This window comes from Ziziphus jujuba, chromosome 1 (assembly GCF_031755915.1).
Source record: "Ziziphus jujuba cultivar Dongzao chromosome 1, ASM3175591v1".
Classification (NCBI taxonomy): Eukaryota; Viridiplantae; Streptophyta; class Magnoliopsida; order Rosales; family Rhamnaceae; genus Ziziphus; species Ziziphus jujuba.
The window spans coordinates 42,481,660-42,502,719 of NC_083379.1; the positions used below are offsets into that span (position 1 = coordinate 42,481,660).

Consider the following 21,060-nt stretch of genomic DNA (forward strand, 5'->3'; position numbering starts at 1 on the left):
TGTACAACTTGGTTATTATAAAAAAGCTCATCCTTTATCTTTGGCTCATTCCATTTTTTCCACGTTCCTTGAATCTCGGGTTTATATATATATATATATATATATTTGGTTCCCTTAATTCTCTGTTTTTCTTTTCTTTAATTTTTTGTTTTTGGAGAAAGGTTGATTCAATCTTCGAGTTTTGGCCTCTTGCCACGTGACAAGTAGGTCTCTTGAATGATTTCAAAGTGTTTCCCCTCTTTTGAAAAATCTAGACGGGAATGGTGGTCAATGGTTTTTTTTTTTTTTTCTTAATATATTTTTTTATGATTTTTGTTCTTTTTTTTTTTTTTTTTTTTGGATAGTGTCCTTGTCGATTGTGTGGTCGCTATAAATCCTATGCACTGAACCAGTAGTGATGAAAGCAATGATCTGAACAACTTGGAAAGAGATTGAATGTTTTAGTGGAGGAAAAGAAAAGTAAAAATGAAAAAGAAAGGCAATCATGGAGATAAATAGATGACCTAATTTAAATTGACGTAGTAGTGGAAAAAGTTTGTTTATTGATTTGCTTCTTCCGAATCTTTTTTCTTAATTATTAATTAGGTACTTTTTAACGGGATAAACCATTAAATTTTCTTTTTATCACTTATTAATTTTCTTATTTAACCCATTTAATAAATGGTAAAGTGTGAGAATCCAATTAGGAAAGTGATCCTATTTTTATGTGTTTAGCTAGTTACTTGGAAAAAAGAAAATGTGAGTCAATAAAATTAAATTCTCAAATTTAAAAACAATATGTGAGAAAATTATTTTATCTAGAAAGCGTCATTTTAAAAATTTTTAGAAAATTAGTTTTGAATTTTTTTTAAAATATAAATTTACTTTTAATTTATAATATAAAATTTAATTTAATTATTTACGAACACTAACATTCATATGACCAACCATATTACATGAGAAAAACTGATTCCTGAAATTTAATTCAACCTCCTATGGTACAGCAACTATGGCAACCATCTATTTGAAGACCCTTTCTTTGAACCTTATTAATGCTCGAACATAAAGATATAAACTGAATCCCATTTGATGAGTAACTAAGAACAAGAAAGATGGGATACGGAAAAGATGAAGTAATGAAAGAGGAAGTCATTGCTAGTAGTAATGATTTGCCACGATCCATTTTATTCATATAGAATCCATGTTTTATTTATGGAAAACTAAATCTTTCCAAAAGTTTGACACTTTCCAAATGTAGTTGGGATGAAAGATATTGAATATGGAAAATTGGAAAAGTGCCGCAAATAAAGGAAAACTTATATAGGGAAGAGTAAATCAGGGTGAAATCCGGCGTTTGTTAATGATGCTATTTTGACATTTGGTAACCTCTATATGAATGTGTATTTCATAATTTAAAAAAAAAAAATATGTATTTCGGTAAATTGATAACGGATGAGATGGTATACAGTTTTTCTACTGTGCAAGTAGAATTTCTCAATTTTTATTCTATTTTATATTAATCTTATTCTTAAGTTGGCCAGCTCAGGGACCATGAATATAATATGTAATTATATATAATTCAAATATTGATCGACAAAGCACGCTTCAAGTTGTACTTGATGTGGAGAGATTTGAAAGAGTGGGACAGAAGGTGAGAAATCATCAAAGTTTAATGCACGACGACAGGGAAAGTAGATGACTTAATAATTATAGGCACAAGATTTTACAATATGACAGCTTAATTAGAGAGGAATAATAATTAAAGCTGCTGGGCTTATGAACTAAATTAACACAAGATATTATGATACATTACTTAATTCACCCTATAGCTACAGACACCTAACTAAAGAGGTGATAAACATAGAGCTAGGAATGCACAGAGACTGCCTTGTGATACCGTACAAGTCCAATTGTGCGTTACACATTTGGCGGCGTCATCACTTGGACTTGTAGGGTATCTTGATTAACAAAGCGTGAACGGTTGGCGATGAAGAGCTTGCGAACGAACTTGTACAACTTGGTTACTATAACAAAGAGAAAGCGAAGTGTGCGGACGGACGCAACGATCCCGAGCAAATAAACCCATAAACGAAAAAATAAACGTAACAGAGAATCTACATCTTGTAGAATAGCAGCGGGTGTTAACAACCATACAGCTTCTCTGAAGGTAAGCGTGAGAAAAGTAAGAGTAAGACACATGGCTACTGTCAAAAGCCACATGCAAAACTTATACTCCAGAGGTATTCCGCTGATGAGCAATAGTATTACGCTCAAGGATGTAAGGAAAGCCCAGGCATTATAATATACGAGTGAAAGATATCGATCAGAACCCCAGATGGGATAGCCTAACACGGCGGTTCCGGCAAGACATTTATCGCTTTCCGTGCAATAATCAGGGTTGCCGCCTTCTTTATCTTCGCCCCAGACACCACCGGGAGGGTTAACAGCAATTTGGAATGCCATTGTTGCGATCACAGTAGCCGCCACCATGAGCCCGCTATTTCTATCTTTCAACCAATTATCACCCTCGTATTTCATGAACCGTTTCAATTTGTTCCAACTCCAGCTGCTGCTTGCTTTTGCTTTTGCTTTTGCTTTTGCTGATGATGATATTGATTTTTTCTCAACTTGCATACCAGTTACTGCCGTTTCTACTACAGCTGGTTGTTGTTGTTGTTGTTGTTGTTGTTGCTTTTGTCGTCTTTGGAGAAGACCTCCACCAACATGAACATGATGAATATCCTTCAGAAGAATATTCTGGACTTTGAAGCTTTTCAAGTCTTTTGGAAGGTGCTCTGCCATGTCAATTGCTGTTAAACCTCTCTGGTTCACCATATCAGCCGCCCCGGCTTTCACTTCAGGTATCGATAGCAAGTATTTTATGGTCTGCATGCAGTCATTAATTTAATATACGAGCAGTATTTTCTCTCTTTCAAAATGATCACTAATCAAATTGAGAAATTCAATGGTGTGGAACCCGAAAATTCATATTCTAATTGAGATTATATATATAGATATTCTAATTGAGATTATATATATATATATATCTATATATATATATATATATTAATTAATGACAGAGTTGGTATGGATATATATGGATGTCAAACGAGATTGACTTAGTTGGTATATTATTCATACCCACATCTAGGGGCTGACACATATGTCTGGAAGGTCATAAAGGTCCTAGATTCCGAAAAAAGAAAAAAAAAGAAAAAAAGAAAAAAAAGGATATATATATATATATATATATGTAGGTACCTCAATTTGCTTTAGCATTACAGCCAAGTGCAAAATGGTGTTGCCACATTTCTGGTCTTTGGAGTTGAGGAACTCGTTATTATTATCATTGTCAACTGATCGAACCAACACTTTCAGGGCCTCCAACTGGTTATATTGAACACATAAGTGAAGAACTGTTTCTCCTTCATTAGGCTTCTCTTGTATTGAATTTGGTTCCGCGCTAATAAGCATTTCAATTACTTCAACACGTCCTCTCATGGCTGCATAATGAAGAGGGATTTTCCCGTCTTCATCTCCAACTAAGCACATACCTTTGTTCGCTTGTACTAATGTCTCCACTATCTTGCGGTGGCCTTCCGCGGAAGCCAAGTGAAGAGGTGATCGTTTGAGCAAATCCAACTCCTCAGCAAGTTTTGGCTTGCGAGACACAAGTTGTTTGGTGAAACTCAAGTGACCAAGCGAAGCTGATATGTGAAGAGGAGTTTCACCAAAAGGATTAACTGATATCTTGCTTAGAGTTAAAGGGTCTTCCTCTATCAATGCATTCAAGGTGGCTACACATCCTTCGGTTGACGCTTTGTAGAGTCTTACCATTCTATCATCTTCGTCACGTCTTACTTCCATTGTTTTTTGCCCTGGCGTAAAAACTTAAGATTACTAAGAGATCATAGAGTCCGTATTTATACAAAACTCCTAAAATATTTCCATCAAGAAAAATAGTAAAACAATATGTTGTATAAATATATTCGAGCAGTGTATTGTATGCATACATAAAGTAAATAGAAAGTACTATTTTTCTCCGCAAAAGGAAGCCCGGGGGGGGGGGGTGGGGGGTGGGAGGAATTATTATATATTTTTTTAAGTAAAAGTAATAGTAAGTGCTAAGCCAACAAAAAAGTAGAGATGGTTGGATAGTATATCACAAACAAACAATTTCCTATTATAATATTAATATCTATCTACTATAGAATACTTTATTCTACCAACCTTAATTAGAATGCTAGCTTCATAGCTGAATTCTCGCAATCCGGGGCTTGGACAACAGGCAATGTGCCCAATTTTATATTCCAGATAAATATATATAAATATTAATTTGGGTAGAGAGTACAAATATGCTTAATGATTAAATAAACTGGATGCATTATTGCTGATGATATTATTATATGTAGATAAAGTTTCTTATTCTGTAGAAGCACGTTTTGCATGCATCGTCCTCATTATTGCAGGAACGTCATAGCTGACATCATAATCCACCGTCATCTTCTTTGCATCTCCACCTTTGAAATTTTGTTCCAAACATATTTCTCTTGTCTTTCTAGTTTAGTTGGATCTTGTGTCACTGTGTGTGTTTGTGTGTGTTTTAATCATTTACTCTTGTCAATTTTCTTAATTAAAACTTTAAACTTATAAAGGCTTATCATTATATTATGAGGTAATTAAATTTTATCTTTTGTACCCTCGTCACCTATGTTACAAGTTTCTTCACATTTATCCTTGAATTATTGTTTTTCTGTCAGTTAATTTTTTTTTTCTTTTAATTGGTTAGTGAAATTCAGTCATGTATTTTGACAAGTAACTTTGGTGAAACTAATTATACCCAACTTCTATAACTTTGTTTAAAAATAATTTTATACTATTTTATTTTACTTGTAAACTGATGGATTTTATAGTTCTGAATACAATGTGCAAAAGCTTTAATAACCAATGGGATAAAGTGTAGCTATCGTATTTATATTTTTTTAGAGAAAATTTCGTTAATACCCGTCGTTTTCACCCGGATTACATGTACACGGAATATATATATATATATACACATCAGTGATCTGCTTCGGCTCCTTTTACTATTTATGAATAGTATTTGAACAGTAAAATCTCGTGATCTGTTTTTGTGAGTGGAATTTTGAAATTTTGAAAGCAACTTTGTACTATCAAAGATTCCTAATGATTATGACTTCAGGCTTCCAATATGTTGTTGATGTTGTGATCTTCTTCATCTCCAAATTGATAGGTATCATCTTCATCTGGATCAATCTCTATGTCTTCATCGGATTCTTGATTGTTGTCTGTATTGATTATTCGTTGTTTTTTGAACATTTTATGATAAACAGCAGCAAGATCGGGATACAATAAATATAAATATATATATATATATATATATATAAAATAAATATATATATATATATATATATTAAATAAGCCTATTGAATTTGGATTTATAAGGATTACTTCAATTTTATTAGAAAATTGAAATAATAAATGTTTGTCTTATTTTTAAGTTTGCTGAAATTTTATACTCAATATATATTATTATGGTTTCAGAAATGCCATAAATAGTACCTGGATTTTTGGCATTGATTAAAAGCATTTTTAGTTTTTCTGCTTTCATATTAGTTAAGTAGTATGGGTCTGTTAGGTTTTGTAATTTTGGTTATTTTATTTCGGGGTTCAATTTTAGATATGATTTATTAATTGATGTTTAGAAGAATTTTGTAATTTCACATTTTATATATTTTATTTATGAGCTATTATAATCTTAGCTTAATGAATATTTTTCTTAGTTTAATGAATATTTTTGATTTATCATATTACATTACATAGTAATGAGAAAAGAATTGGATGGACAAGTTCCATCTGTTAAGGTGGTATTTGGTATAAATCTCAAAAGTCCATATGAAATATCATTATAAAATTTTGCTAATTAGGTATCCACATGAATATTATGGTGTCAATTGACATTCCTCAAAAAACAACAGTTTTTGTAAAAAGGATCATCTTTGTTTGATGCATAGACATTACATTGACAACTATTTATTGTAAAAATAATTTTTTTTTTTCATATTTGTATGGAAAATCCCCGTGAATATCCAGACCATAAAATAACTCTCTCTCTCTCTCTATATATATATATATATATATTGTTTATATATTAAATTTTTTATGTTCAACTTTTAACATTTACAATGTAACATGGTTTGTAAAAATGATATATTTGCAGAACATAAAAAATATTCTTAACATATCACTTTAGATGTTTATCTTTCAATGAATGGTCCAAATCTTGCTAATTATTTAATTATTATGTACTTGATGCTTTAGTTTTTTTTATTATTTTAATAAAATATTGAAAATATTATATTTTTATAGTCTTTAAACACCAAATTTTATATGATAAAAAGATAAAAGTACTTCAATAACATTATATAATAAAAAATGAAACGACAAGAAATGAAGAAAATAAATATATTAGCAGCATTTTGATTAAAAGTAAGAGACGCATGCAGTAATAGAAAACAATTGCGTAAACGAGAAAGGTGTGGTTTGTGCTTATTGTAATTGATCTGTAGTACATAATTGAACACACAGATTAGAAAATTATTTTAACACCTATAATTTTCATTTCATCCTCAAAAAAGAAAAAATGATAATATATAAATAAGTGAGAGGGGGCTAAAATGACAAAGAAAGAAATTCTAAATCCTAAATGCTAAACTGTAAACCAACACAGAAATGATAGAAAGATCTTCGTCAAATACCGGACTTTGCCTCCTTTTTTCAGGAATTCCTCATATCCAAGGCAGCTTACCACAAGCACCCCACCCCATACGACTAGCTGGGGGGCTATTCGCCTTTTGAATCAAACAAAGTAGTAGGGACTATATAGCGACTTTTCACCCACAGACGGACGGACAGACTGAGCGCGCCAATGCCGTCATACCGTTCCGTGGGGCACGCCAACAAAAGGGATTGTGTGCATCTCTTGGATGTGGCCCGATTCTAAACCGTAAACCAACACAGAAATAATAATTCAAAGGCAATAAGTAAGGGTTTTATAATATAAAGGACAAAGTGCACAGTATAATAAAGTAAAGAGCCCTTTAAATAACTTCCTTTTGCCGGGATTGAAAGAAGAAGATGGAGAGGACTGTAGTTTTGGAATCCAGCTACTCTGCCATTTATTTATTATTATTAATTTTTTTGGGTTCTTGTCTTCATTTTTCTCCATTACTGATACCATACCATATATATTATTTAAATGCATTCGCAAAGCGCAAAAAAAAAAAAAGAAAAATCAAGTGAGAAAGATAGCTGCAATAATTGAGATTCTATAATGATCGGACAGAGACAACTTTGTTCGAAGTGCGTTCTGACATCTAAATTTGTCTAAGTGGCGTTAAAGTAGAGGCTAGGCTGTTCAATACTTGAGTACTTTTAAGTCTACTCCAGAACGCAGTGCAGTCATCGCACAAGCCAGCGGGTCCGCTCATTCACTAGAAAGTAGACTTGTAGAAGCACAAGCTGCCTAGCACCTTCATTTGTCGTTTTCAATCTAATCTAGGAGAAACAACCGCACAAGGCAGATGATCCTTAGAAAATGTGTACATGTTATGGAAAAAGATTTTGAGATATATATATATATATATATATAATTTTTTTTTTTTAATTAGAGAAGATAAGATGAGAATAAACAAATATATTGTAAAGATACATATAAGATAATAATAAATTAATGTACTAATTTAATTTCTATTATTTTCAACAGGGATTAATTAAGTTTTCTTTAAAAAAAAATAATAAACGGATAATTAAGTTTAATTATTCTTATGAATTTTCAAATTCCCACTAATGACAAAGAAGGAAAAAATGATAAAAGGGGAAGAAGTCTTATAGATGCCTTGAGCACCCTCCACAGTCTCTACATACACAAATTTATTTACCATATTTCTCAATAACTCAATTACAATTAAGATCACAACAAGACTGCTATCTAACGCTGGGCTGAACAATGTGAGCTAATTATTAATTAACATAAGTGTTGAATGTCACTTTAAATTCATGTTCTTGAAGTTTGGTGTTGTTGTTTGATGTGCGTTGATGTTTTGGAGACGTAGAATTGAAAAAGGAGGTAACAAAAGAGTTTCTGGAAAAACTTTGCAAGAGTTGGATAACATACAAAGGAACCGCGGCGCAGGGCCCAGATCCGCCGCCTTGCCTTCATGGTATTGTGGTTCTCTGACCACTTTAGAGAAGAAATATGAGAAGAAAAATAAAAAGAATTCTATTACTCTCTTAGAAATAGAATACAAAAATAAAAACTTCTCTCATGGAGGATTCTCATGTGGAACCTCTCTCTACACTCTCAAATTCTCTCTGGAATTGCTCACTCTTCTCTCAAGCTCTCTCTGGAACTTAAAGACTCTCTCTCTCGAAGTTTTCTCTCAATTCTCCTCACTTGGGATGATATTGAGCTTGCTCTCTTGGCTTAGCTTGCATGCAACGGGATGGAGCCTATTTATAGGCTTACAAAGTCGGTTGCATGGCCACAATCTTCAACAGCTTCTGACAGTAGCCCACAATTGTTGAGCAATCCATTTTCGGTGTTAAATGCAGCAATAGCCATTGTCAAAAATGGTGGCTGTGCAGTCTTCACACTGTCGGTACAGTGGTGGTGCGGCTGGACTTCACAATTCTCCCCCTCCAGCCGCATTTAAAACTGATGATCATCTGCCATCCATTCCGCCTATGTCTCTGCATAGCTTCAGCTTCTCTTGAGCAACAACTTTTGTTAGCATATCTGCTGGATTCTCTTTTGTGTGGATCTTCATCAGTTTCAGCAACTGTTGATCTATTACTTCCCGTATCCAATGATAGCGGATGTCAATGTGCTTTGTACGGGAATGATACATTGAGTTTTTGCTCAAATCCATGGCACTTTGGTTATCACAATGTATCTTGTAGTCTTCTTGCTTAATGCCCAATTCTGTGAGAAAACGTTTTAACCACAACATTTCCTTACCCGCTTCCGCTGCGGCAATGTACTCTGCTTCAGTAGTGGATAAAGCAACACACTTCTACAATCTTGACTGCCATGACACAGTTTCCCCCGCAAAAGTGTAGAGATAACCTGATGTAGACTTTCTATTATCAGGGTCTCCGGCCATATCTGCATCTGTATAGCCTTTTAAGATTGGATCACCTCCCCCGTAGCACAAGCACAGCTTCGATGTACCTTTAAGATACCTGAGAATCCATTTGACTGCTTCCCAGTGTTTCTTTCCAGGATTTGACAGAAATCTGCTCACAACACCTACTGCGTGAGCAATGTCTGGTCTGGTACACACCATTGCATACATCAGACTTCCTACCGCTGAAGAATATGGTACTGAAGCCATCTCCTCTATCTCTTCTTTGGATGAGGGGCACAATCTCTTACTCAACTTGAAATGATTTGCAAGTGGAATGCTGACCGGTTTGGCTTTATCCATGTTGAATCTCTTTATCACCCGTTCAACATACTTCTCTTGAGATAGCCATAACCTTCTATTCTTCCTGTCTCGGATTATTTGTATTCCCAAAATTTGTTGAGCTGGTCCTAAGTCTTTCATATCAAAGGACTTAGACAATTCTTTCTTCAGCTGACTAATCTTCATTGCATCTTGTCCAACGATCAACATGTCGTCCACATATAGCAAAAGTGCAATGAAGTTTCCACCTGAAAATTTTTGAATATAAACACACTGGTCTGCTGCAGTCCTTTTATAGCCTTGACTCACCATAAACGAGTCAAACTTCTTGTACCATTGTCTTGGTGCTTGCTTGAGGCCATACAAGCTCTTCTTCAGCTTGCATACGAGGTTTTCTTTCCTTGAAACCTCAAATCCTTCTGGCTGCTCCATGTAGATTTCTTCATGTAAATCACCGTGAAGAAATGCTGTCTTCACATCCATCTGTTCAAGCTCTAGGTTTAGACTTGTTACTAAACCAAAAATGACTCAAATTGAAGTCATTTTTACCACTGGTGAAAAAATCTCATCAAAGTCAATTCCTTTCTTCTGAAGAAATCCTTTGACCACCAATCGGGCTTTGTGTTTCACCACCTTTTCGCTGCCATCTTTCTTGAGCTTGAACACCCATTTATTCTTTAGTGCCTTCTTTCCTGTTGGAAGCTCAACCAACTCATCTTGCATTGCTTGCAGCCACTTTTCCTTCTCTTGATGAGAAACAGCTTCCTGGAAACTCTCTGGCTCCCCCTCTTCAGTAAGCAGAATATACTCGGATTCTGAAAATCTCTTTGATGGAATTCGGCCTCGTTCAGATCTCCGAACTTGTAAACCACTGGTTTCAGGAGATGTACCATCATCTGACCGCTGTGATGGCCCTGCAGCTGCTTGAGAGGATTGAGTCTCCCCCTGCTCAATATCCCCTTCTTCCTCCTGGTCTGCTTCTGGTATATCTTCATGCACCTCATTATCTTCTGTGGCTATTTGTGCTGGTGCTGGATTAGGACAAAAATTCTCGGCACTAGAACTACAATTAGGAGACATTCTGGGCTTTTCAATGTCTTCCATTTTCTGGTTTTCATAGAATACTACATCCCTGCTTCTAATAACCTTCTTTGTTTTCGGGTCCCATAACCTGTATCCGAATTCTTCATCTCCATATCCTATAAAGATGCATGGAGTAGATCTTGCATCGAGCTTCTTTCTGAGCTCCTTGGATACATGTACATAAGCTAAACAACCAAACACTCTTAAATGAGAGTAGGAGGGAATCTTACCCGACCACACTTTCTCCGGAATTTCAAAATTCAACGGTACTGACGGTGATCTGTTGATTAAATAGCAGGCGGCACGAACAGCTTCTCCCCAGAATGGCTTTGGCAGCTTAGCCATACTGATCATACTTCTGACCTTTTCCATAATGGTTCAGTTCATTCTTTCGGCTATTCCATTATGTTGTGGGGTGCGAGGGACCGTCTTCTCATGTCGAATGCCGTGTCTTCTACAGTAGGCATCGAACTCCTTGGAAGTATACTCACCTCCATTATCTGAGCGAAGGCATTTCAGCTTCTTTCCTGTTTCACGCTCTACCATGGTATGAAACAGTTTGAAGTAATCCAATACCTGGTCCTTTGTCTTCAAGAAAGATACCCACACCTTCCGAGAAGCATCATCAATGAAGGTCAGGAAATACTTGTTGCCACCTAATGATTCCACCTCCATGGGACCACAAACATCAGAGTGTACCAGACTAAGCAACTCTGATCTTCTCAATGCAGAGGAATTGAAGGAGACTCTATGTTGCTTACCAAACAAGCAGTGATTACAAAGATCTAGCGCAGCATCCTTGCAAACAATGATAAGCTTTTTCCTTGTCAAAGTGGACAATCCTTTTTCACTCATGTGACCGAGTCTCTGGTGCCACAGATTTTGAGACGCCTCTCCTTCTGCAATATTGAGGCTATCTGCACATATCTTCACATGAGTCTTGTACAGCATTCCACAAATATGTCCTCGGGCGACAACTATGGCACCTTTCGTCATTTTCCATGTGCCTTTGCTGAAGTAGTTGTCATAGCCTTGCTTGTCTAAGGCTGCTCCTGAAAGTAGATTAAGCCGAAGATCTGGAACATGACGGACATCCTTCAAAGTGATTGTACAACCAACATTCGTTTTTACCTGAATATCACCAGTTCCCATAATCTTTGCGAAATTGGAATTTCCCATCTTTACCGTACCAAAGTCTCCTGCTTTGTACGTTTTGAAGAAATCTCTGTGTGGAGTGACATGGTAGGATGCTGCAATATCGGCTACCCACTCAACATCTTGGGTTGATATATGAAGGCATGTCTCTTCTTCAGTGGAACAGAGCGCCACTTCTCCTGTAACAGTGACTAGTGTCTCTCCATCCTTCTTCGGCTGATTACCTTGGAGTCTCTGCTCTCTCAACAACTTTCTGCAGTTCTTCTTCATGTGACCCTCCAGGCCACAATGATAGCACTTATACGATGATTTTCTGCCGTCTGTAGATCTGCCTCTGCTCTTGCTCCTGCCTCTCCCCCTATCTCGACCACTTCTTTGCTGTCTTTCTCTCTCTGTGATGAGGGCATGTGACTGATCCATGCCAATGTCCTTTCTCCTGGCCTCTTCATTAAATAGGGCATCCTTAACTATAGACATAGTAAGTTTTCCATTCGGGGCCGAATTGCTGAGAGAGACTACCAATGTCTCCCAACTGTCTGGAAGAGAGCTTAGAAGTAGGAGGGCCTGATCCTCATCCCCTAGTTGATAATCCACAGCAGATAGTTGATTTACCAAGCTCTGGAACTCACTGGTATGCTCGGCTACAGAAGTTCCACTCTGTAATTTTAAATTTACCAATCGCTTAAGCAACAGGGCTTTGTTCCGAGCAGTCTTGCCTGGTACATGTCCTCCAATTTTGTCCAGATGGCATATGCATCCGTTTCCTTCGCTACATGATGGAAGACACTGTGGTCGATCCATTGCCTGATCTGACCGATCATTTTCTTGTTTAATTTCTTCCATTCTGCTTCTTTGCTGGGATCGGAGTTTTCTCCTTTAGCTTCTATAGGATCAAAGAGATCCTTACAATTGAGGAGATATTCCATCCGAGGTCTCCAAAGTGTATAATTTGTGGCAATGAGCTTAACCATAGCTCCCGAAGATGATTCTTCCATTGACATTATGGCTTGACCGAAAATGGAGCCGAATTTGGCAAAACGGAGTTAACCGTTGCGTCCGGAACGGCCGAAAATGGTGGACTTGACTCTTCCGGGGTCAAAATATAATTACCAGAAATTTTGGGGCAAAAATGTAATTTCACAAAACTTTTGGGTCAACCTATAAATACAGAAACTACAGGGGTCAATATGTAATTTCAAACAACTTAGGGGCTGTTCCGTAATTTCAGAAACTTCTGATGACGTGGCCGATTGTGATGACGTGTTAACACGTGGCAGATGACGTGGCTGGGTTCGCTGACGTGTCTGCTGACGTGGTCGTCTTCAACCTCCAGACGGCGCGTGAGGCGCGTGAACTGTTGCAGAAAACTTCAGGCGGCGCGTGCGGGCGCATGAGACGCTGCGTTTTTCTCCGGCGAACTTCGTTGTTCTCTTCTCGTCGGATACTTTCTCCTGGTATTGTCAAATTAATTATTTGAGCAACTTTTCGAAACACCAACCTGAAAAACAGTGGCTCTGTTTCTTCAAATTTTGAACCCAAGCTCTCGACCTGGAGCTCTGATACCACTTGTTGTGGTTCTCTGACCACTTTAGAGAAGAAATATGAGAAGAAAAATAAAAAGAATTCTATTACTCTCTTAGAAATAGAATACAAAAATAAAAACTTCTCTCATGGAGGATTCTCACGTGAAACCTCTCTCTACACTCTCAAATTCTCTCTGGAATTGCTCACTCTTCTCTCAATCTCTCTTTGGAACTTAAAGACTCTCTATCTCGGAGTTTTCTCTCAATTCTCCTCACTTGGGATGATATTGAGCTTGCTCTTTTGGCTTAGCTTGCATGCAACAGGATGGAGCCTATTTATAGGCTTACAAAGTCGGTTGCATGGCCACAATCTTCAACAGCTTCTGATAGTAGCCCACAATTGTTGAGTAATCCATTTTCGGTGTTAAATGCAGCAATGGCCATTGTCAAAAATGGTGGCTGTGCAGTCTTCACACTGTCGGTGCAGTGGTGGTGCGGCTGGACTTCACACATGGTTCTCCGATGCCGCTATATTACTTTATTTTCTTTTCCTCAGTGTTAAGGCAGAAACTTGGTCGCTAAAGACTCATTAAGTGAGAGAAATTCAAATTTACAATATAGACGCAGATAATGTGTTAACATTCATCACGAATCTTTTTTTTTTTATATTATTTTCAATTTAATTAAGGTATTTAATATGAAAATTTTTTATTAGAACTTTCTAGAAGATCTCACCTAAACATCAAAATCTAATATATTATACAAGAATGTAAGCCGTCTTGCATAGCCAATTTAATTTTTTTTGGGATCACCAATTACAGAAAAAATAGCATTTTATTACTTATAAAAAAGTGCTGCCATGTGACATTAAAAAACAAAAAACTTTAATGACATGTGGCAATAACGCCACTAGCAAACTTTTAGCGCTACGGGAACACTTCAATTTTTTCCTTATGTACCTTAATTTCTACATGTTTAATTGATTAATCAATTGAACCGGCACAACATATCAGTTAACTCTCCTTTTCAGTTTGCTCGACTCCAAGGCCCCGTCTCACCAATTGATTGGTGAAATGTCAAATATTTATAAATTAATTAGTAACACCTCATATTATATAAACTACGTTAAGATTCATCCATTTTCTTTCGTCTTCCGTTTTTTAATTAATTAATTTTTTTTCCGTAAATTTGGATTGATAGATCCAAATTAAATAAACTTTCCAATCGTTTTTTTTTTTCATTTAATTAATATATATGATTTTTTTTTTCTTTTGGTGAATAATCCAATATGTATTAGAGAGTTAAAAAAGTGAGACATATATAATTATAGAGAAAAATCAAAGTTTGAAGACTACTACTCCCCATTGCATAAAATTGGAAAATACCCCGACCTTGGTACATTTTATTGCCAAAGTTTATAATAACTACTTAATTGTGTGTGTATATATATATATATATATATGCATAGGGAAAATAAAGCAGCTAGGTAGCTAGGCAGCAAGATGATTTACAACAGAGGGGAATGTTGGAGATCTGTGAAGGTCTTCTAAATGTGTGGGCGATCTGAATCTGATGAATCAAACTTGCGGACCAATTAATCACAGGCTGAAAGAGCATTCGAATTGTGTGGACCAGAATGACTATTCCAAACAAACCATTCCAACTATAAAACAGCCCCTCGTAGATTTTGTATACCAAATTCTTGATATCGATAGGAAGCACCAAGTAAACTCCTTCCATAAAGGTAAGCGCCGTAAACGTCACAGCGATACAAATGGCTATAAATTGAAAAGCCACGTGCAAAGCCTATACCTGACAGGGAATCCAGAAACAAGCAAAAATATTATAGTGAGCGATGCAAGGAAAGCGGTGATATCATATGCTAGAAATTTGATAAACTCATCTCTATACAGATTCGGTAACACTGCGGTTCCTGCCAGGCATCTATCTCCTACGCCGCAATCAAATCCATGGCTAAGCTCTGTGGTGTTTGTATTTTGTTGCCAGACGCCACCAGGAGGGTTAAGTGCAGCTTGGAATGTCATTGTGGCGATCAAAATAACCACTATCATCAGTGCTCCGCTTCTATCTTTTATCCAATCCACATCGTATGTCTTCAAGTAGCCAATGAATTTGCTCCACCAATACTTCCAATAACAACTAGCACTTGCTCTTTCTGACGCTGACAGTTTATTATCAATTATTGATGATGATGATTCTGCAGGTACAGGATTATCATGTTCTTGTGTTTGGAGACCGATTAGTCGTACATCCTGAATAATATTTTGTATTTGGAAACATTTGAAGTCTTTTGGAAGGTGTTCTATCATTCCAAAGGCTGTAAAACCGCTCTTGTTCAAGATATTATTTGCTCCCCTTATCACTTCAGGTATCGAAACCAAGAATTCTATAGTGTGCCACCAATAAACCATCCCATTAATTTTATTTAATTATCAAACTCCAGATAGCGAAGTCCCTGCCAAATCTTTCTTATGAAAATAACAACTATGTAGGCCCATCAATATTTTATTTTATTTTATTTTTTGCAGCTTTTCAGTGATGGGCCCATGAGCGGACAGCTACGTACCCACATGTGGCGCGTGCCCACCTCAAGTTTATTTCTAATTTTAAATTTGTTTTTATTTTATTTTATTAATTTATTTATTAATTTTTTATTTATTAGTTTAACTCTTAAAGCCCAATCGTGCCCTCTCTGCCCCGCTTTCCACCATGCGAAGATATTATTGGGTAAGGTGGTTGATAAATATAATTTGTTAAATATTTTAAAAAATTATAAGCTTGAAGGGAAAAAAAAAAGTGTTTTAACACATAGGATTTGGAGTTGCTTTTAATTTAGCGCTTATGTGTTTTTTTTTTTTTTTAACCTTAATTTTATTAATTCATATAGTCACAAAATCTAATTAATATTAGTTAAAATTTAATATAAACAAATTATACATATTTATATAATGAGTAATAAAAGATAAAAACTAAAAAACCAACTATATTATCTAACGGCACCTAAATTTTTTTTTTCATCTTTTTGTTTTATATTTTAGTATTCTATCACGCCTACATATGAGTATATATATATATATATATATATATCTTAGTTTTGAACTTATTTACAATAATAACTATTTAAAATAATTGAAATATATAATGTTTTTAGCAAAATAATCACTATATCAAATATAGATTTTTTGTCATTTAATTATTTATTAAAAAAGAATTATGTAATTAATACTTAGTTGTCTACTATTTTTTGTTTTAATTACATAGAAATTGAGAAGTCAAATTTTTTAATTTAATTACACATTTCTTCAGGTTAAATATATATATATATATATACATATATTTAATTTACGGTGAAAATTAAATTTTTTTGTTCTCCAAAGAGTAAAAATGTTTATTTTCTTCTTATAAATGTGTACTGCATGAATGGCAAATCAAATTCGGCAAAAGCATTGAAATTATATTTTTCTCTAAACATTTTAAAGAAAAATGAAAAAGAATATTTAACCCTACCTAGTTTAGTGAAGATTTCAAATTTTTTTTTTTTGGGGTAAATGAGTGAATATTTTAATTAGTTAGATATAATGATATAGCAAAAGATGTTTAGATTTTTTGGTTCCAAACTATAAATTTGAGAAAAAACACCCCCCCCCCCCCCAAAAAAAAAAAAGAAAGGAAAAAAAAAAAGGGAAAATGTAACCATGCCCCCGGCAAAATCTTTTGCGTCCTCTACTGCATTCAGCTAGAATATATTAAAGAGTTCACTGCTGACTCTAACTTAATTCCTAAACAGCAAATCAAGATATAGATATGCGTGTCCTCAATTGTCAAATGATAAAAGTTGGCTTCAATTAATGTTATTTAATGTATATATATAGGCACCTCAATTTCCTTAGGAAAAAATCTTGGGTACCACGGTGGTATATTATACAAAGTCAATACATTTATTGCCACATGTCACCTTTTTATTTTCAAATATTAAAATTTTGAAAATGGTTTCTGCATGTTCTAGAAGAACGGCGGTTTGTGTTCCAATTTAAGTTTCTCCTTCAGAAAATAAAATTTGGTTCATGAAAAAGCGTGCTTAAAAAAAATGAATTCATTTACCCATTGAATTGTCCAGCTTTTCTTTCAAAATTATCTTGCAAGTTATTTAACCCAGAAAAAGCAATAACATTTTTGGTTTGGCAAATACGATTTTTCTGGAGCTTAGTTGGCTTCTCTAAGAGAAGTTATTCTTCAGCTTGACTTAGATACTATGCATTCTTCATTTCTCTTCGGGTTTCTTCTAAAGCTATTTCACACTGTTATTCAATTATACAAATGGATGAGTTTATTGGAGAGATATATGATGGTGACCGCAATATATACCAAGATGATAATGTCATTTTGTACTACAATAAAGGCAGAGCTCATATATGTTAATTTTTAATATTTATATATATAACTTATGTAATTAATTCAAATATTAAAAATTTTATATGAAATATATTTCTTTTTTATTATTTTTACAAGAAAGATTGATGAAAAAGAAATTGATGAGGAATTAAAATTGGGAATTAATAAAGGTATTTTTCAAAGAAGAAGCATATAATTTATGTAACATGTATGCTTTAAGGAAAGGTTTTAGCATTCATATATAAAGCCACCATTCAAAGAGGTGCACAAAGGAGTGAAGTATATAAATCGAAAGGATGAAAACGACGCGTTTTAAACAATTATCTAGAAAGATTAAAACGGTGTGTTTTTGGTTTATTGGTACTTTGGTTCACGTAAACCTTGACACATGCAAGCTAACAGCAACAAAAATTTAAACTGGGTTATATTTGGCTGGTATTGTAGCACTCTGCTCTCCCCTGTTTTAGCAGCTGTTACTGTTCATGCTGAAGTTGTTGCTGCTTTGAACTTGCTGTTACTGCTGCTGCTGCTGCCATTGTTGCTGCTGGTGCTGCTGTGTTGATGCTGGTGCTGCCGTGCTGCTGGTGCTTCTGTGTTGCTGCTGGTGCTGCCATGCTGCTGGTGCTGCTGTATTGCTGCCGTGCTGCTGCTGTTGGCATGTTTCTGCATATCGTGCTGCTGTTGTTGTGTTTCTGCACCTCCATCAAACTGTTATTGTGTTTCTGCACCTCCATCACAAAGGGATGGTTGAGGAAAGCTATAACAGTAGCTTATAAATTAACTATAAACTTTCAAACCAAAAGAATAAAAGCTTCAGTGTAAACATACATACATTCAATTCCCATAAATACCTGAGTTAAGTAAGGCACTTGATCTATTGTTGAAAGCATTCTTATAAAGTGAAGGTTAGGATGTTCAACATGCCAATTTGAAGTTTTCTAAAATAAAAAAAAAAAAAAAGAAAAAAAAGAAAAAATAAAAAATTAAATAGGTTTAACTAATATTTGGAAAAAATTCAAAAATAAATTTTACAATAATTACACCGAATGGATGAAATGTTGGCAATTGACTTGGAGTATTAGTGGGTGCTTGAAATTCGTCACTATCCCTTGATTGTTACTCCCTGCAAATATATATATATATATATATGTGTGTATATTAAACTAACAAAGAATTAATACCTACTAAATCATCAAAGCGAGTAATAAAATGAAATTACCAAAACTCATAGTATTAGGCCTTGAAGATTGAGATGAACTCCCAACTTTTGCACTTTTCTTTTTCCTCTTCTCCAAGCTATTTTTTATTCGAGCATTTGTCACACCTTTAGCTCTTATTATTGGGGGATTAAGCACCGGACACTCATTGGATGACACATTATTATTTATCTGGTTATCTTTTTTGTTCAAGTTTCCCATCACATTTGCAATTTCCTCATCATTTTCAAGTATCTTCATGGCTTCCATTAACTTTTGTTTGACGATCTTTGTTCCCAAATCACTTAGGGAACCTACACTAAAAACAAAATTTCCTTGATGCATCAACTCACTCAAACGCAATGATTGTGCAGATTTCTTCTCTTTATCAAGTGAGTCAGACAAATCATAACTAGCCACAATTCCCTTTTTTGCTCCTTTGCTCCATCTCTTCATTATGTATTGTTCAGGTATACATGTAAAAAATTTTGAATCTAGCACTTTAAGAGCATGACAGCACAATAATCCCATTGATTCAAATAATTTACATGAACATGAAACTGTAGAAGTAAGAGAGCTAAACTGAACTTTAAAGATCCTTTTGCAACCTTCTTCAAATGCTTCATAAATATAATCAATACCATTGTTACTAATTTCAGTCATCCTCACTCCAAAACAACTCATAAGCTCTTGTTCAAAAAATGAAAATATTTTCATTGTATACTCACTGGCTGCATGCTTAAAAATTCCACTCTTTACTCTGAGATGAGGCATGCCATTCCTGCAACGGAAGTCTTCTTCCAACTCAGCTAGTCGCATTTCTTCTATTTTATTCTCATAATGGTGTACAAAATCCACAAGATCCATAGTTTTCGTGGAAATTTGGTGGAAGACATTATTTGTGCTCTCACTTCTTTGGGTGGATTTAATATTCGCTGAGAATGTATCTAAGCTAAAAGCTTGACACCATTTTTGCCGAAGTGCATAAAGCTTTTTTAGTCATGGATGACTATCAAGATTGAATTTCAAAATCATATCATCCCATGCAGCTTGAAATTCAACTTCATTATAACAACCATGAAAGCATTTGTTGAAATGCTTCTTGAACTCTGGATTACCATAATAGCTAGCAAGATGTTTAGTAGCATTTTTAGCAATATGCCAAGTACATAACCGATGGCATGCTTTTGGAAGTGCAACTTCAATTGCACTTGCCATTGATCTATCTTCATCCGTAAAGATAGTCTTTGGTTGTTTATTTCCCATTGCTTCTAAAAATGTTTCAAACAACCAAACAAATGAGTCGATGCTTTCGTCCAATAAAAATGCACAACCAAATAGAACATTTTTCCAATGATGATTGACTCCAACAAACGGGGCACAAATTAAATTATATTTGTTGGTTCGAAAGGTAGTGTCAAAACAAACAACATCTCCAAAGCACTCATAATCCAATTTTGATCTACCATCTCGCCAAAAAAAATTAGTCATCCGATTTTGTTGATCTACTTGTACAGTATAAAAAAAATTAGGATCTTCAGCTTGCTTATGCTTAAAATGATTTATCAAACTTTGTCCATCCCCTCCTTCTATCACTTTTTGCTTCCTTTTCTGTAAGAAGTTCTGGCAATCTTTCTTAGTGAACCCAACATTTTCAGTGCCACCAACTTCATTTGCTAAGTATGAATATGATCTTGTTGCTCTTATACCTGCATCAACCATAGAACTGATAACCTGTGCATGCCCTTGTGGTATTCTTCGTCCTGATCTCAAAAATTGTCTTTCTTTAAAATTAGCAAGCTCATGGTTGTGTTGTAGGTTAAGATAGGTAATTTTCCATATACTGTTATCCACAGTGAATCGAATTAAAGCCTTACAACCTGTCCTTGTCTCTAATCTTCTTAATTTTTTCACTTCACCTAAGTCTCCATCATGTTGAAGTCCTTGTTTTGAGCACAAAAACTCTCGTTGTCGTATATTCCTTTGTGCATCTCTTCGAATGGTGCTTTTACGAATACTAAAACCTTTCCTCAAAGCATACATGTTGCATAAATTATAAGCTTCTTCTTCAGAAAAGACCTCAATTCCCAATTTTAGTTCTTCATCATCAAGTTCTTTTTCATCAATCCTCCCTATAAAAAATGATTAAAAAAAAATACATTTCGTACAAAATTTTGAATATTTGAATTAATTATATAAATCGCACATGACAGAAAAAAAATTAAT

The 21,060-nt window shown here is 34.9% G+C and overlaps 2 protein-coding genes across 3 annotated transcripts in view; both read right to left on the minus strand.

The window, feature by feature from the left end:
* Window positions 1-1,675: 1,675 nt before the first annotated feature.
* LOC107404825 (ankyrin repeat-containing protein BDA1-like) overlaps window positions 1,676-21,060 on the minus strand; it is a 32,169-nt gene continuing 12,784 nt past the window's right edge. The window contains exons 1-3 of one of the 2 annotated variants that reach the window (XM_048473827.2): window positions 4,210-4,645; window positions 3,241-3,857; window positions 1,676-2,865 (exon numbers count right to left, since the gene is read on the minus strand). In XM_048473827.2, coding sequence (XP_048329784.2) covers window positions 1,897-2,865; window positions 3,241-3,846 — 1,575 coding nt within the window. In that variant the 5' untranslated portion in view covers window positions 3,847-3,857; window positions 4,210-4,645 and the 3' untranslated portion in view covers window positions 1,676-1,896. Of the gene's footprint in view, window positions 2,866-3,240; window positions 3,858-4,209; window positions 4,646-21,060 lie in introns of those variants that run through there. The other variant, XM_060815047.1, reaches the window with a different exon arrangement.
* Window positions 14,535-15,657, minus strand: LOC125422402 (uncharacterized). Its single transcript, XM_048473862.2, has 2 exons — window positions 15,137-15,657; window positions 14,535-15,037 (listed from the first exon to the last, which is right to left on the minus strand). Exons 1-2 carry the CDS (start codon window positions 15,655-15,657, stop codon window positions 15,004-15,006), a joined length of 555 nt encoding a protein of 184 aa, XP_048329819.2. The 3' UTR covers window positions 14,535-15,003.

Coding starts and splice junctions, on each gene's coding strand:
- LOC125422402 (XM_048473862.2), bottom strand. CDS start 15,657: ATGGTTTATTGGTGGCACACTATAGAATTCTTGGTTTCGATACCTGAA. Junction 15,038..15,136: donor ACCGCAGTGTTACCGAATCT/GTATAGAGATGA, acceptor ATTCCCTGTCAG/GTATAGGCTTTGCACGTGGC.